The following is a 15,547-nucleotide window of genomic DNA, read 5'->3' on the forward strand; positions in this document are numbered from 1 at the left end:
CCAAGCAGGAGAAATTCCAGGGTGCTGGGAGGAAAAGAGATTTTTTTTTGTAAGCGATGCTGCCCCAGTGTACTACCCCCAGCACCACCACACTGTCAGCTAGGTCTTTCTCTCCCAATTCTAGGACTGTTACATCCTGGACCAGGGGGGCCTGAAGATCTATGTGTGGAGGGGGAAGAACGCCAATGACCAGGAGAAAAAGGGAGCCATGAGCCAGGCACTGGTAGGGACAGGGGCCCAGAAGGAGGGCCAGAGTGATAGGACAAAGAGGAGCAGACAACAGCAAGGGGAGGGCAGCTGGACTTAAACCAGAGCACAGTGCCAAGCAGAGGCCAGGGAAGACTGGGAGGGAACTCTCTCTAGCCATTTTGGGGGTTCTGTGCATACCAGGGAGCCATACGTGGGGCCTCCTTAGGATGGAGGCTCTCACCTCCCTGTATTTGAACTAGGTTCAGAGAAAGGAGGGGGAAGTGGAGCTGGCCTTTCTACAAAAGGGGGTTTGCTCAGCTGGGGGGCGAAATCAGAGTTTAGGGTTGTTGCTGGGGTTGGAGTTGGGGGCCGTGTTGGGTTGGGGCTTAGATTACAGTTGAGGGCTGGGCATTAGTGTTAGTTTAGCATTGAGGTGAGTCAGGCTAGGGGCCAGATTTGGCCTTTGATCGTGGCGCCTGCGGCTCAGAGGAGTAGGGCGCCGACCCCATATGCCGGAGGTGGAGGGTTCAAACCCAGCCCTGGCCAAAAAGCTGCAAAAAAAAAAAAAAAAAAGAAAAGAAATCCAAACCCTTACTGATTTTAACATTGCACTTTGGCGGCGCCTGTGGCTCAAAGGGGTAGGGCGCCGGCCCCATATGCCAGAGGTGGTGGGTTCAAACCCAGCCCCAGCCAAAAAAAAAAAAAAAACTGCCAAAAAACAAAACAAAATGGATTTGGCCTTGGGGTTGGAATCAGAGTTAGGTTTAGGGTCAGAATTAGGCTTTAAAGCCAGGGTTAGGTTTGAGGTGGTGTCTGTTTTGACCTTGAGGTTGTAGTCAGAGTAGGGTTAGGTTTGGAGTCAGCATTGAGATTGAGGTTGAGTTCAGGTTTGGGACCAGAGGGTAGGTGTGACAATGTATCTGGTCAGGGTTAGAGCCAGGCTTTGGTCGCCCCAGGGGTGAGGACTAGGGTTAGCACATGGCCTCTAGCCACTCCCTTCTCTTCCCAGAACTTTATCAAAGCCAAGCTGTACCCGCCAAGCACACAGGTAGAGGTGCAGAACGATGGAGCAGAGTCAGCTGTATTTCAGCAGCTCTTCCAGAAGTGGACAGTGCCCAGCCGGACCTCAGGCCTGGGCAAAACCCACACCATTGGTTCCGTGGGTGAGGGCTGGGCTGGGGCAGTGGGAGAGAGGGATCCAGAAGCCAGGCTAGGAGAGCAAGTAATCCTGCCTCCCACCCTCCTTCCCTGAAGTGCCTCTTCCATGCACACTTTTACCTGGCTCTGAGCTTCTCCGGCAGGGGGGTGGGGTGGGAGGGGGAAGGCATGAGGACACATGGACAAACCAGAGTTGTCACAGAAAGGGACCTGAGAATGACCTGCCTTTCATTTGGGATGAGGTCAGGCCTCCCTGGGAACTGAGCAGCTTTAGTCTTTCACCAATTTGCTGAGGGCAAGCTCAGTGCCAGGCACCTGGGGGAGGGTAAGAGGGTAATGTGTGCCCTCATCATTGTACAGCTGGCAGTTGAGCTGGCAGGCTGAATGCTCAGGGTCGGGATGGGCTAGGTCAACAAAGCTAAATCTTAGCTTTTCTTCCCCTCCTGGCTTCCCCAAGGGGCAGGGAGATAGGGTTCTATGCTATAGCTTTGCTGCTCTCTACTGAATTCTCTCTAACCTTGGTTTCCTCATCCGTAAATTGGGTCTAAGAATTGTAGCCACCACTCTGGGTTGTTGTGGGAACCTCAGCTGGTGACAGTTGGTGTCATGATTCCTCCCATTCCAGCCAAGGTGGAGCAGGTGAAGTTTGATGCCATGTCCATGCATGTCCAGCCCCAGGTGGCTGCCCAGCAGAAGATGGTAGATGATGGAAGTGGGGAGGTCCAGGTATGTGGGGGAGAGACCTGTGTTGGGTGGCACAGGGCTGGTGGCGCCTGTCCTGGATCTCATGCTGGCCTGATACTGGCCCCAGGTGTGGCGCATTGAAGACCTGGAGCTGGTGCCTGTGGATTCCAAGTGGCTTGGCCACTTCTTCGGGGGTGACTGCTATCTGCTGCTCTATACCTACCTCATCGGCGAGAAGAAGCACTACCTGCTCTACATCTGGCAGGTCAGGCCCACTCCGTCTCACCCAGAGCAGAGCCAACTCAGCCTCTTCTTCCACCACAGTGCCTGTCATCCTTGGGTTGAATACCTCTGGGCATGGGGAGCTCACCCTCTCAAGAGGCAGCCCATCCTATCTTGGGACTGCTTTGACTGTGAGAACTTACTGAGTACCCCCACTCACAATCCTTTTCCTATTGATTCCCTATGTCTCCTTTCTAATTTTCATTACCTTCTATACATTCTCTCTGCTAATGGGTTTCTGTGTCTAGATGTGAGGGAGCAGGGAGATATTTGAGTGCTAGGGGAAGTGGCCCGGTGTCCATGATGCTTTCCTGAGGAAGGAGCAGAAAGGAGAGAAGGTTTGGGGTCAAGGCTAGGGTTGCAAGTGGCTGGGTCAGGCTGGGAATTTGGCTGTATCCAGAGTCGGGTTTGGTGGGGAAGACAGTTGGATTTGGGATCAGTTCAGAACTGTGGCTGAAGTTGTTGCTGAGGCTAGGAATGGAGTCAGAATTGGGGGCTGACCCATCCTGTTCCATTATCCCTGTGTATCCCCAGGGCAGCCAGGCCAGCCAGGATGAAATCACTGCCTCAGCCTATCAAGCTGTCATCCTGGACCAGAAGTATAATGATGAACCGGTCCAGATCCGGGTCCCAATGGGCAAGGAGCCGCCCCACCTCATGTCCATCTTCAAGGGACAGATGGTGGTCTACCAGGTGTGGCTATTGGACCAAGGCTTCTGGCAGGATCCTCTGAGGCTGGGCGGGTGTCCAGGAAATAGGGAAGGTGACATATGGTGGGAGAAGGGCTGGGGTGAAGCCCATTCTCCATAGCAGGGCACCATCAAAGGCTCCATCACCTATGTGGAATTAGTAATAGAAACCACCATTTGGTTACTTTAGAAATACCCCTGAGCTCAGGATTCAAGACAAGAGCAAGAATGTCTGAGCAAGAATGAGAGCCTATTTTTACTAAGAATAGAAAAACTAGTCAGAAGCCAGGGCGGTGGCTCACGCATGTAATCCTAGCACTCTGGAAGAATGAGGCGGGTGGATTGCTTGAGCTCACAAATTTGAGACCAGACTGAGCAAAAGCAAGACCCCGTCTCTACTAAAAATAGAAAAACTGGCTCGGCGCCTGTGGCTCACGCGGCTAAGGCGCCAGCCATGTACACCTGAGCTGGCGGGTTCGAATCCAGCCCAGGCCCGCCAAACAACGATGGCTGCAACCAAAAAATAGCTGAGCGTTGTGGCAGGTGCCTGTGGTCCCAGCTACTTGGGAGCTAGAGACAGGAGACTCGCTTGAGCCCAAGAGTTGGAGGTTGCTGTGAGCTATGATGACACAGCACTCTACCCATGGAGATAGCTTGAGACTCTGTCAAAAAAAAAAACATGGAATGAGCCCTCCACTCCCCAATTCTTTGAATCTCATACTTGCAAAAGGAAGTTATTTGGGCTAGATTTGCCTAAATGAAGCCCATGGGCAAATTGCACTGGTGCCTTTGAACATAATAAAATAGATATCTCATGCAGTCATATAAGCAATAATCTACTTATTGAGCACCTAGTTAGTACACAGTCCTTTGCCATTTGCCAAGGGAGGAGAAGACGACACATCATTGTGCCCGAGCAGCAAACTAATAATAGTCTGAGGCACCGTGTGGTTAAATGCTAGAAATGAAAACAGAGTTGACAGAGGAGCACGAATACAGTCACCTGGGATTGTCTGGAGAGTTCACGGTGCATCAGAGGACCTGGAGGGACAGAAAGACTGCCCAACCTCTCCTCTGGTTCCCTTCATCATCTTCTGGACTAAGTTACTCCTTCCCGCCTTCTCTCCCTGCCTCCTCCCCACACCTGTAGGGAGGCAGCTCCCGAGCTAACAACTTGGAGCCCGTGCCCTCCACAAGGCTGTTCCAGGTCCGGGGGACCAGTGCCAACAACACCAAGGCCTTTGAGGTCCTAGCCCGGGCCACTTCTCTCAACTCCAGTGATGTCTTCATCCTCAAGACCCCGTCCTGCTGCTACCTGTGGTGTGGGAAGGTGTGTGCAGGGCCTAGAGGCCCCTCATCCCCAAGTGGGTCCTGGAACCATCAAGTCTCAGAGCTGGCCGAGGAAGTCCTGCCTGCTCCGTTCCCAGCTGCCTCTGCAGCCCAGTCTCTCCCTCCTCTGCAGCTCCAGGTCTATCTCTCGGCCCCATCTCTGACCATCCTCAGATTCTCTGCCTCTCTGTCTGAATCAGACTTTCTTCTTCTGTGTTTCTGACCACCCTTGTCTGCCCCAGTTTGGTCTTTATGTCTTGGGCTTTCTCTCACTACCTTGTGCCTGTCCCTGCCTCTCCCCTTATTTCACTGACAGCATTTTGGAGTCCTTTTCTTGCCCTCTGAGAGGAGTGCAGACTCCTTGTATCCTTTGCTATTCGTAGGAGTGTTAAGGACAAGAGAGGGTGGAAAAACTGTCTCAGCATCGGCAGCAGACACAGAGTCCTGATCCAGCAGGGCCCTTGCAATCCCAGAACTCTGGGCAGTGAATCTGGCAGGAGAATGGGTGTGGGATGGCACAAGAAATTGTCTCCCCAGGCTGGGAGCAGTGGCTCATGCCTGTAATCGCAGTACTTGGGAGGCCGAGACAGTTGGATTGCCTGAGCTCATGAGTTCAAGACCAGCCTGAACCAGCATGAGACCCCGTCTCTAGCTGGGTGCTGTGGCAGGTGCCTGTAATCCCAGCTACTTGGGAGGCTGAGGCAAGAGAATTGTTTGAGCCCAAGAGTTTGAGGTTGCTACAAGCTGTGACGCCACGGCACTCTACCAAGGGTGACCAAGTGAGATTCTGTTTCAAAAAAAGAAAGAAAGAAAGAATTGCCTTCGCTAGAAGGCCCCCCCAGTTTGGGCAACACCTCCTTTTCCCAGGGCTGTAGCGGGGACGAGCGGGAGATGGCCAAGATGGTTGCTGACACCATTTCCCGGACGGAGAAGCAAGTGGTGGTGGAAGGGCAGGAGCCAGCCAACTTCTGGATGGCCCTGGGTGGGAAGGCCCCCTATGCCAACAGCAAGAGGTAACTCTTGGGTCCCATCCTTCTGCCTCCAGCTCAACTACAGAAGCTGGAGGGCCTCTCAGCACATCTACCTCCATACCTAGGGCCTGCAGCAGGAATGGATTAAGGACTTTGTGAGCCAGGCACTGTGCCAAGTGCTTAGGGATACAAGATAAATAAGGGGCAACCCATCCCCTTGAAGTTTGCTGGCACAGGGTGTCTGTACTGCTCACTATGGTATGCATGGGGCCTGGAAGGGTGTTCCCTTGGCAAAGGGAGTTCATGGCCACAGGAGGCAACTCAAAGAGAGGGACAGGGCTATAGGTTTGCCCTTCAGAGAGAAAGTGCCAGAGCCTTTAGGTGTTGACAAAGGCTTGAGATGTTGAGGGTCACCAGCCAGAAAATCTCTTTCAAATGATTTTTCTAAAATGACCCATTATTCCCCAGTTCAAAAGGGCAGGTGCTACAGTAGCAGCAGCAGAAGGGACAGAGGAAATATATCAAGAACTTCCAACCAGGACTATGGAAGAGCTACTGTAATGCATGTCTGGAAAAGCAGTGGGAATTTCTCCTTTGGAGCATTCTTAAAACAAAAGGGAACTCTTTTGTCAATCTGAAGACTGCATTTGCTAGGAGATGGCCTTTCCATGCCAGAGTGCCTTCCTCAGGTTTCCTTGTGTCCTTAATTTTCCTTTCCCCACACAACCTTCTCTTCATCCTGCAGGCTTCAGGAAGAAAACCTGGCCATCACCCCCCGGCTGTTTGAATGTTCCAACCAGAGTGGGCGCTTCCTGGCCACAGAGATCCCGGATTTCAGTCAGGATGACTTGGAAGAGGATGATGTGTTCCTGCTAGATGTCTGGGACCAGGTAGGACCGAGCGGCTAGGGAAATTCCTCCTTATGCACTTCAAATCCCAGATTCAAGAAAGAATGGCTTTAGGGTTAGGTAAGTGTCAATGTTTTCTTGTTTTTTTTTTTTTTTTAACCTTCATGTACTTTCTCCCTGGAAATGGTAGGAACACCTGGAGCCTAAGAAAAAAGTTGGGGAGGAATGTGCTAGTGGGGCAGCTAGGCAGGCAGAAATTTTCTCTCCCAAAGTTCTATTTATTTCATATGGCAGCAGGAGTGTCTTTGAGAACCTTGGGCTCTGGAGAGACTGGAAGTCATACATCTATCCAAGACTATCCAAGTAGAGGGTATCTATCCAACGTCCTCATTTCCCAGCTGTAAAATCAAGGCCAATGGGGCCTGTCCTAGATCATTTGGCTAGGTAGTGGCAGGGTCAGGGCTCCACTTTAGACATTTGAGATGAACTGAGGCAGAGGCCTGTGGGGCAGGGAGCACAGGGAGGACTGGTTGAGCTCCTGGGATTTGCAACAGGTCTTCTTCTGGATCGGGAAGCATGCCAATGAGGCGGAGAAGAAGGCTGCAGCCACGACCGTACAGGAATACCTCAAGACTCACCCTAGTGGCCGTGACCCTGAGACCCCCATCATTGTGGTGAAGCAGGAACATGAGCCCCCCACCTTCACGGGCTGGTTCCTAGCTTGGGACCCCTTCAAGTGGAGTGTGAGTAGTCTCAGCCCAGCATGTCCTTCTCTAGGTGGCTTCTTTGGGGCACACCCCTGAGGGCAGGGCTGACTCCCACAGGTCTTTCTGTCCCTTTGGGATATATGACTTGTTATAATGTGATTATAAGGGCGTTTAGAATAAAAAGGTTGCAGTAAGGCCATTAAGCCCTCTGGTGAGAGGAAAGAAGTCCATCAAAAACCAATGCTAATTACACTGCCTTGTCTGTGTGCTATATTTAGCTCAAAACTGTTGGATATTATAGGCATTAATTTATTTAAAATTAAAGAAAACTAAAAATTCACTTCCTCACTAGCCACAATTTAAGTGCTGAACAGTCCACACATGTCCGGTGGCTACTGTATTGGCCAGTGCAGATTGAGAACATTCTCATCACCGCAGCAGCTTGTATGAGACAGCTCTAGTGAATGGACTCTCAGTGCCAGCTGAAATGACACATACCAGTTCTAAATGCCTCTGAGGCACTAAGTTATACATAAAATGGGTCATATATGTGGTCATTGCCCGAGAGATAGTGCATCGGGCTTCTGCAGATGTTTCCTGAACACGGAAGCAGAGGGCAGGTCCTCAAAACGGAGCTCCAGGAAAGGTTTTCTGCAGGAAGGAGAAATATAGATTGAGGCCTGTCCTGATGGTTTAAGGCCCTCTAAATTGGCACAACAGATGAGTTCAGGGAAATAGAGAGCTTAGAATCATTTCCTCAAATATGTGGTTTTGGGTTTTCTTAAAAAATTATATTAGGGCGGCACCTGTGGCTCAAAGGGGTAGGGCGCTGGTCCCATATGCTGGAGGTGGTGGGTTCAAACCCAGCCCCGGCCAAAAAAAAAAAAAAAAATTAAGGCCAGGCATGGTGGCTCACACCTGTAATCCTAGCACTCTGGGAGGCCAAGGTGGGTGGATTGCCTAAGCTCAGGAGTTCGAGACCAGCCTGAGCAAGAGTGAGACCTCCCTCTGTAAAAATAGGTGGGTGTTGTGGCAGATGCCTACAGTCCCAGATACTCAGGAGACTGAGGCAGGAGGATCACTTTAGCCCAAGAGTTTGAGGTTGTTTTGAGCTATGATGCCAGGGACCTGGGGCGACAAAGTGAGACTCTGTCTCAAAAAAAAAAAAAAAAGGCTCAGTGCCTATAGTGCAGTGGCGAGGGCACCAGCTACATACACCAGAGCTGGCAGGTTTGAACCCAGCCCAGGCCTGCAAAACAACAATGACAAGTACACCCAATAAATAGCCGGGCGTTGTGGCGGGCGCCTGTAGTCCCAGCTACTTGGGAAGCTGAGGCAAGAGAACCGCTTAAGCCCAAGCGTTTGAGGTTGCTGTGAGCTGTGACACCACAGCACTCTACCAAGGGCAACATAGTTGAGACTCTGTCTCAAAAACAAAACAAACAAAAAAAAACCTCTTTGGTTGATGGACTGATGGATTCAAACAAATGTCAGGGAAGCAAATCTAGATGCCAGGTCTTCTCAAGTCAACTTCAGTGTCCTACGTCAATAACTCTGGTAGTCCTTTCCTCACTTTATGTGGATGCTGGCTTCTCTCTCAACCTGATTTGTTCATTCAGCATAATGCCTGATGTGCCATGCTTAGTGACAGGCCCTGGGGATATGGAGATGGGGCTTCTGAGGGGGCCATGGTCCCTTCACTCCTCTGCAGCAGGGCTCCTCTCCATACTCTGCGAGGAGCCCACCTGCTATCCAGAGTCTACACCATGTAGGCAAGGTTCTCAATGCTGCCTGCAGCTGTTTACACTGGCCTCTGACGACAGGAAAAGATGGTACTCTTCATCTCCTTGCCAGGCTGAGCAGGGACAAATAAACATCCTGCCCTACCCCTTCTGATCTGGTCCTTATCCTTACCATCCAACTTCCTTTTTCAGGGAACCCCCTCCAAGCTTCAGCCTGAATTTCCTCTTTCCTTTCCCACCACCATGCTCCAGACCAGCTTTCTTTCCACTCCTGAGGAAAAATGGCTTTTTGACCTTTCTGCTGAGTGCCAGGCTTAATCCGTTATTTACTTTACATGCAGAATGCCAAATCCTATGAGGACCTGAAGGCAGAGCTTGACAACTCTCAGGACTGGAACCAGATCACCGCTGTGAGTGGGCCAGGGTAGCTGGGCCCTGTAGCGGCCAGCTGACAGATCTTTGGGAGCTAAGAATGCTCCAGAGAAGCTGCCAGTGTCCTGTGGTTTCTTTCTCATTTCTCCCTACTTCTCCTGGAAGTTCTTATTGCTGTTTAACTCCATAGCTCTAGCAGTTTTGTTTTCTCTATTTCCTAGTGAAATGGTTCCATTTTATCATGCATAGAAGTCTAGGTGATGGGGGAACTGTATTGAAATGCAGATTCCAAGGCCCCACCCATTCCCAAAGATTCTGGCTTGTGGATTTTGGATTAGCACCCAGGAATCTGCATGTTTTAAATAAAAGGCCCAGGTAATTTGATATTAGCCCACTTTTGAGAAATAATGATTTCTCTCCATACTGTTGCCCTTGGGATCCCTTCTCCAGGGAGAACAATTCCAACTCCTTTGATCTTTCAGTGAATTGACAGAAATATATTTAGCTTACAGACCTGGGATATGGGAATATGAAATCTCAGCCTTTCCTTTGAGAAGTTTACAAGCTTACAGGGAAAACAAGACAGAGCTAACTCTGCAGAAATGTCTCCAGAACCCTACAGCAGTTTGACCAACACATTGGGGCAATCAACAGATGGCTTAGAGCCTAGTGGCACTTAATGAACCCTTCTTGGTGGACTCATAGTACAGACTGTCAAGTAAATTTATAGATGACAGTTTCACAAAAGATAAGAAATAAAAGGTCATAAATATCCAGAACTCTGGGGGAAGCCATAGAGAAGTTAGTAAGTCATTGACAAAATAGTCATTTTGTACCAACTGACTTTGGTCCCATACAGACTACTAAGCTATTGTCTCTTGGGTCCTGCCCTGTGTGTTGTGTACATATGAGTGTGTATGTATGGTGGGGAGGGGTAGGTCATGGGAGGCTCTTTGAAGGGGTTGCCCTAGAATCGATGTTGACTTCAGAGAGAAAGGCAGCCTGGGACGTAGCCACACACACCAACTAAAGTAGGTAGTTTCCTTTTCTTCCCTAGGAGGTCATGAGCTCCAAAGTGGATGTGTTCAATGCCAACAGCAACCTCAATTCTGGGCCTCTGCCCATCTTCCCCCTGGAGCAGCTGGTGAACAAGCCTGTGGAAGAGCTCCCTGAGGGTGTGGACCCCAGCAGGAAGGAGGTGGGTCAGACTCTTGAAGGAGGACAAGGAAGATACGGCTTTTCCATTTGTTCATCAATCCTAGTTGACCCTCAGATTAGGCCCTGCAGGTGATTAGGTGCTAGCGATGCTGCCCAAGACAGCGTGGATCCCACCTTCAGGCTGGGAGAGAGATCAGAGAAGCCCAATAACACTATCATTTAATTTCAGGGCTAAATGCCAGAAAGGTGAAGCAGCACAGGGGCCAAGAATAATATTACAAACAGAAGCCTGATTTAGTCAGATTTCCTTCTGAAAAGTGAATAGGAATTATTGAGACAAAAGTGAGTTATTTCTGGAGAAGGGACAGCAAAGGTGAAGCCCAGAGGCAGGGAACAAGCACAGTGGGGTGAAGCTGCATGATGGCCACGGTGGCTGAGTGTTGAGAGCTAGGGAGGAGGTTGGGGTGAGTGGGGAGTGCCTTCTATCCCACATTGAAAGTCACATCGTCTATCATGAAAGCGAAGCCATTGTAGTTGAAGCAGGAGAGTGACAGATTTACATTTTTAAAAGATCACCATAGCTGCTCAATGAAGAATAAACTAGAAGGTGGCAAGAGTAGCCATAGGGAACCCAGTTAGTAAAGTATTGCTGCAGTCAGGCTGAGATGGGTGGGAACCTAGAACAGGTTATGGTGGAGGGGGTAGAGGTAGCGAAGAGATGGCTTAGAGAAATATTTAGGAGGTAAAATCAACAACACTTGGTAATTACTGGATAGAGTATAAGAGAAAAAAAGTGTCATTCTTCCAGATAGAAAATCCTGGATCAGACTGAAGTTAGGGTGGGGAGGGGTGGGGCAATGATGAGTTTAGTGGTAGCTACATACCATACTTTGAGGCACCTAGAAGATATCTGGGTTGAGATACCTGTTTGGTGGGCAGGCAATTCAGAGAACACAGGGGCAGAGATACAACAAATCTAACACTCATTAGCACATGGTCCATCTGGCAACTGCAGTGTAAGGCCTGCACGATCACTTGTGGAGAGGAGCTTGTTAAAAACACCTTTCTTGGTCAGATGTGGTGACTCATGCCTGTAATCCTGGCATTCTGGGAGGCTGAGGTGGGAGGATAACTTGACCTCAGACGTTCAAGACCACCCTCAGCAAGAGTGAGACCTCATCTCTACTAAAAATAGAAAAACTAGCTGGGCATTATGGTGGGCATCTGTAGTCCCAGCTACTTGGGAGGCTGAGGCAGGAGGATCACTGGAACTCAGAAATTTGAGGTTTTTGTGAACTAGGCTGATGCCAGGGCACTCCAGCCTGGGCAGCAGATTAAAAAACACAAAAACCACACACACACAAAACCATACATCTAATATTCATTACCATTTTGTGAAGATCAAAATAGACTTCAAATCTAGCTTAGGGATGTTGAGAGGAGAGAAAATTTACTGTGTATAGTTATAAAGGAGTTTTACAAATGGATTAAGAATCCTGCAGAATATTCCAAAACGTCAAAGTCTGTTTGGGTTTGGGGTTGATATATGTATAAGTGTATCGTTCTCAGAACATTTCTGTCCTGCCTTTTACCTTGGAGAGCATGTTCATGTATTCTCCTGGTTTCTCTCATATTTTGGGGTAGCTGGAAGGCTAGGGGACACCCGTGTTTTCACTGTAACGTTGGGATGACCCCAGTGAGGGACAAGCTTAGCCCAGTCCCTAGCACACAGAAGGTACTCTGCAAATGAAAGCTGTTACTATCAGTCCTGTTCTATATATGAGAAAGGAAGTGACTTACCTACCATCACCTAACTAGTTGCAAAGCCAGATCTTCTGAGTTCCACTATTACCATCATGTCATGTGGTATAAAGGAAGTATTTCCAAAGCAAAGGGCAGCCAATGCTATTGAACCAGAGGACTGACAGGAAGCTGAAATTGACTGCTAATTTTGAATGGAACAGACTCAGTGTCAAGACAGCCCCACCATGGTAGCAAAGGTTTTGATTCTGTTTAAAAAATCAGTTGTCTGTTGTTCATATTTTAAGCATGAAAGTATTATACATTCTTTTGGAAGAGGTGAGAGTTCAATGCCAAGTGGGAAAAGGAGAGGTTTTCAGGCCTCTTTGGCTATTCCAAAGGTGGAAGGTGAGCTAGTGACAACAGTGGAGTGGTAGGTCTGGCTGCAGCAGTTATAAGAGAGTAATCTAAGCATTTGAGTAAACCACATGGAGGCGGATGTGGCCATGGATGAGGCTGGTAATCAGCTGGCAGGACCAAAGGGTTCAAGAATAGGACCAATGGAAAGATGCAAGTCCACTGGGATGGGCAGTCCTTGCTATCTATCCTGAGGGGTCAGAGTCTAGCAATCTTGACAAAGTTGAACCACAAGCCTGGCTGGACCTTAGAGGGCGCCACAGAGCCACTTGCAGAGACAGGGCACAACAGCCACAGTTGTGAGGAATCTGTGGGGAGAATGCTACAAACAGACTTGGGGTATGGCAGGATCTCCCCACCCACTGATTGCCCCAACCACTCATATTTACACTCTTCTTCCAAAACAAGGCCTTCCACTGTCCTTCCTGGAGGAATGGGGAAGGTTCCCAGCATCCAGCTACCAGGAGGCTTGAGGACAGAATGCCTGAGAATAGCTAGTGACAGTTTGGAGAACTGGTTCATCAGACCCTCCTGTGCTTGAAATCCACCTACGGCTGTTTCCCAAGAAGCTGTTTAATTCAGGGCAACTACACGTTAGCAGAGCAGCCTGTGTTAAAGGAAACCCACTGCTCTCACCTCTGCCCTATCCCTACCTCTTGGTGCTTGGGGGAGCAGAAATGAAAGTTAGGAGATGCTGTTTATGGCAACTTCAAATTGGAGCACTTAACTGAGTGGGCCTTGAGGTATATGGTTTGCCTTAAACAGCATCACTATCATCTTAGAGCTGGGAACAAAGGTCTTTTCAGTCAGTTCTTTCATCTTATGGCTGATACCCAAGACCTAGAAAGGTAGTGATTCTCCGTTGTGATTTTTCAAGACAACAGTAAAAAAGTAAAATTGTGCTAGTTGACCATCTAGATCGTTCACAGGAGAGAAGCCAGTACAAGTAATTTATCCAAATATTTTGTTTTCTACTTCATTAGGTAGGCAAAATTTGACTCTGAATTTGTTGCTTGGCTGTCCTAGCATCTCCCCTTAGAAAACTTCCACTGTTGCTATCCTACCACAATCACTAAGCAAAACCTGCTGCTGCAAAATACGCTGGCTGATACATCAACAGTAGAATATGAAAGCCTGATGAGGTTTAACATGTTGTCTTTTAACCAGGAACAAACCTGTAAACCAAGAGGGATGAAGCTATCTAAAATGATAAAATTCAGCTCGGCCCCTGTGGCTCAAGTGGCTAAGGCGCCAGCCACATACACCTGAGCTGGCGGGTTCGAATCTAGCCCTGGCCTGCCAAACATCAAGGGCTGTAACCAAAAAATAGCTGGGCATTATGGCAGGTGCCTCTAGTCCCACCTACTTGGGAGGCTGAGGCAAGAGAATCGCTTGAGCCCAGGAGTTGGAGGTTGCTGTGAGCTGTAATGCTATGGCACTCTACCCAGGGCGACAACTTGAGGCTCTGTCTCAAAAATAAATAAATAAATAAATAAATGATAAAATTCTAGTCAACTGCAGATGACTAGTATACCTGGCAGGTTTGGGAGGGAATGACAAGACTTTACATACAGTATGCCTGAAACCACTAAAAGAAGGCAGGGTACAGTAGAGCATGTACTGGAATCAGATGACCTGGACTTCTGTGATGTCTTTAGCTTCATTACCTTAAAATGGGAATATTCAAATCTGCCTCAGTGTAAGTGCTACAGCAGTCTATGTTAAGTTAGATTGCTGTTTTGTTCTGTCCATTAGGGCCACAGTGGGCCGTATGTCCCTTGCCGCCAGTCTACTAACTTACCCAAAGTAAATAGGGCCCAGGAGGGAGATCCCTCCTAAAGGTGTTGGGGCTTTTGCTAGAATAGCCATATGTCCTATGATAGCAGTGATTTGAGCAGATACCTATCTACAACTCATTGTCTTACTTTGTAGATCAGGCTTAGACTCACTGTTTAAGTAACAGTAGATGAACAATATATTAAATAAATTTTTTCTTTTTTTAAGACAGTCTTACTTTGTCACCCTGGGTAGAGTGCCATGTGGTATCACAGCTCACAGCAACCTCAAACTCTTGGACTGAAGTGATTCTCTTGCCTCAGCCTCCTGAGTAGCTGAGACTACAGGTGCCCGGCCACAACGCCTGGCTTTTTTCAGAGAAGGGGGTCTCACTCTTGCTCAGGCTGATCTCAAACTCCTGAGCTCAAGCAATCCACCTGCCTTGGCTTCCCAGAGTGCTAGAATTACAGGTGTGAGCCAAATATCTTTTCAATACCGGCCAAAATATCTCATCAATACCCTTTCATATGTAGTATTTTTGTTGTCAGAAAAGCAAAGACAAATCAGCCTTTAATGTTTTTTGAGTTGGCGCCTGTAGCTCAGTGGTTTAGGGCGCCGGCCACATGAACTGGGGCTGATGGGTTTGAATCTGGCTAGGGCCTGCTAAACAACAACAACAAAATAGCCAGATGTTGTGGCAGGCACCTGTAGAACGAGCTACTTGTGAGGCTGATGCAAGAGAATCACTTAAGCCCAAGAGTTTGAGATTGCTGTGAGCTGTGATGCCATAGTGCTCTATCCAGGGTGACATGGTAAGACTCTGTATAAAAAAAAAAAGAAAAGAAAAGAAAAATGTTTTCCATTTTATAAAGAAGAAAACTAAGCCCTGGAAAAAGAAGCAACACCTTGACCAAGCTAAGTCAAAGGTCCTAATTCTTATGTTAGAGCTAATGTGAATTTGACCCTGGTAGAAAGAAAAACTCAATTTACCATATTAACCATCCTGTTAAAAATTCAAGAATCAAATCTCTGGACTCCTTAAATGCCACACCCACTCCTCCCTATTTGCTTTTTGGATCCCTCGATATTGCTAGTTTTTGCTTACTTGATTTATGACTATATGACACACCCATGTGACTCATTAGTGCAAATCCCAGAGAACATGACCTTTGCCCTCTGATCCCTTCCTTCTCTTCTAGGAGCATCTGTCCATTGAAGATTTCACTAAGGCCTTTGGAATGACTCCAGCTGCCTTTTCTGCCCTGCCTCGATGGAAACAGCAAAACCTCAAGAAAGAAAAAGGACTATTTTGAGAAGGAAGAGCAGCTATGGTCATAAAGCACCTTCCCCTACTTGGCTTGTGGCATTTTGTTTTATAACTGGTAGTAGACCTATACCAATTTAAGTGAAATTTTACAATTGTACCCATGAACAGCAATCTTTGGCAATGCCATTTTTAATAACTTACTTATTCCTTCAGAAAGA

At 48.3% G+C, this 15,547-nt stretch overlaps 1 protein-coding gene across 1 annotated transcript in view; it reads left to right on the forward strand.

Annotated features, from left to right (window-relative positions):
- Positions 1 to 15,547, forward strand: part of VIL1 (villin 1) — a 29,069-nt gene extending 13,522 nt beyond the window's left edge. The window contains exons 9-20 of the mRNA XM_053597983.1: positions 125 to 223; positions 1,199 to 1,352; positions 1,973 to 2,073; positions 2,159 to 2,296; positions 2,848 to 3,006; positions 4,153 to 4,332; positions 5,199 to 5,344; positions 6,048 to 6,192; positions 6,705 to 6,893; positions 8,941 to 9,009; positions 10,029 to 10,169; positions 15,262 to 15,547. Of these exons, the coding sequence (XP_053453958.1) occupies positions 125 to 223; positions 1,199 to 1,352; positions 1,973 to 2,073; positions 2,159 to 2,296; positions 2,848 to 3,006; positions 4,153 to 4,332; positions 5,199 to 5,344; positions 6,048 to 6,192; positions 6,705 to 6,893; positions 8,941 to 9,009; positions 10,029 to 10,169; positions 15,262 to 15,375 (1,635 nt within the window). The 3' untranslated portion in view covers positions 15,376 to 15,547. The remainder of the gene's footprint in view (positions 1 to 124; positions 224 to 1,198; positions 1,353 to 1,972; positions 2,074 to 2,158; positions 2,297 to 2,847; positions 3,007 to 4,152; positions 4,333 to 5,198; positions 5,345 to 6,047; positions 6,193 to 6,704; positions 6,894 to 8,940; positions 9,010 to 10,028; positions 10,170 to 15,261) is intronic.

This window comes from Nycticebus coucang, chromosome 7 (genome assembly GCF_027406575.1).
Source record: "Nycticebus coucang isolate mNycCou1 chromosome 7, mNycCou1.pri, whole genome shotgun sequence".
Lineage (NCBI taxonomy): Eukaryota > Metazoa > Chordata > Mammalia > Primates > Lorisidae > Nycticebus > Nycticebus coucang.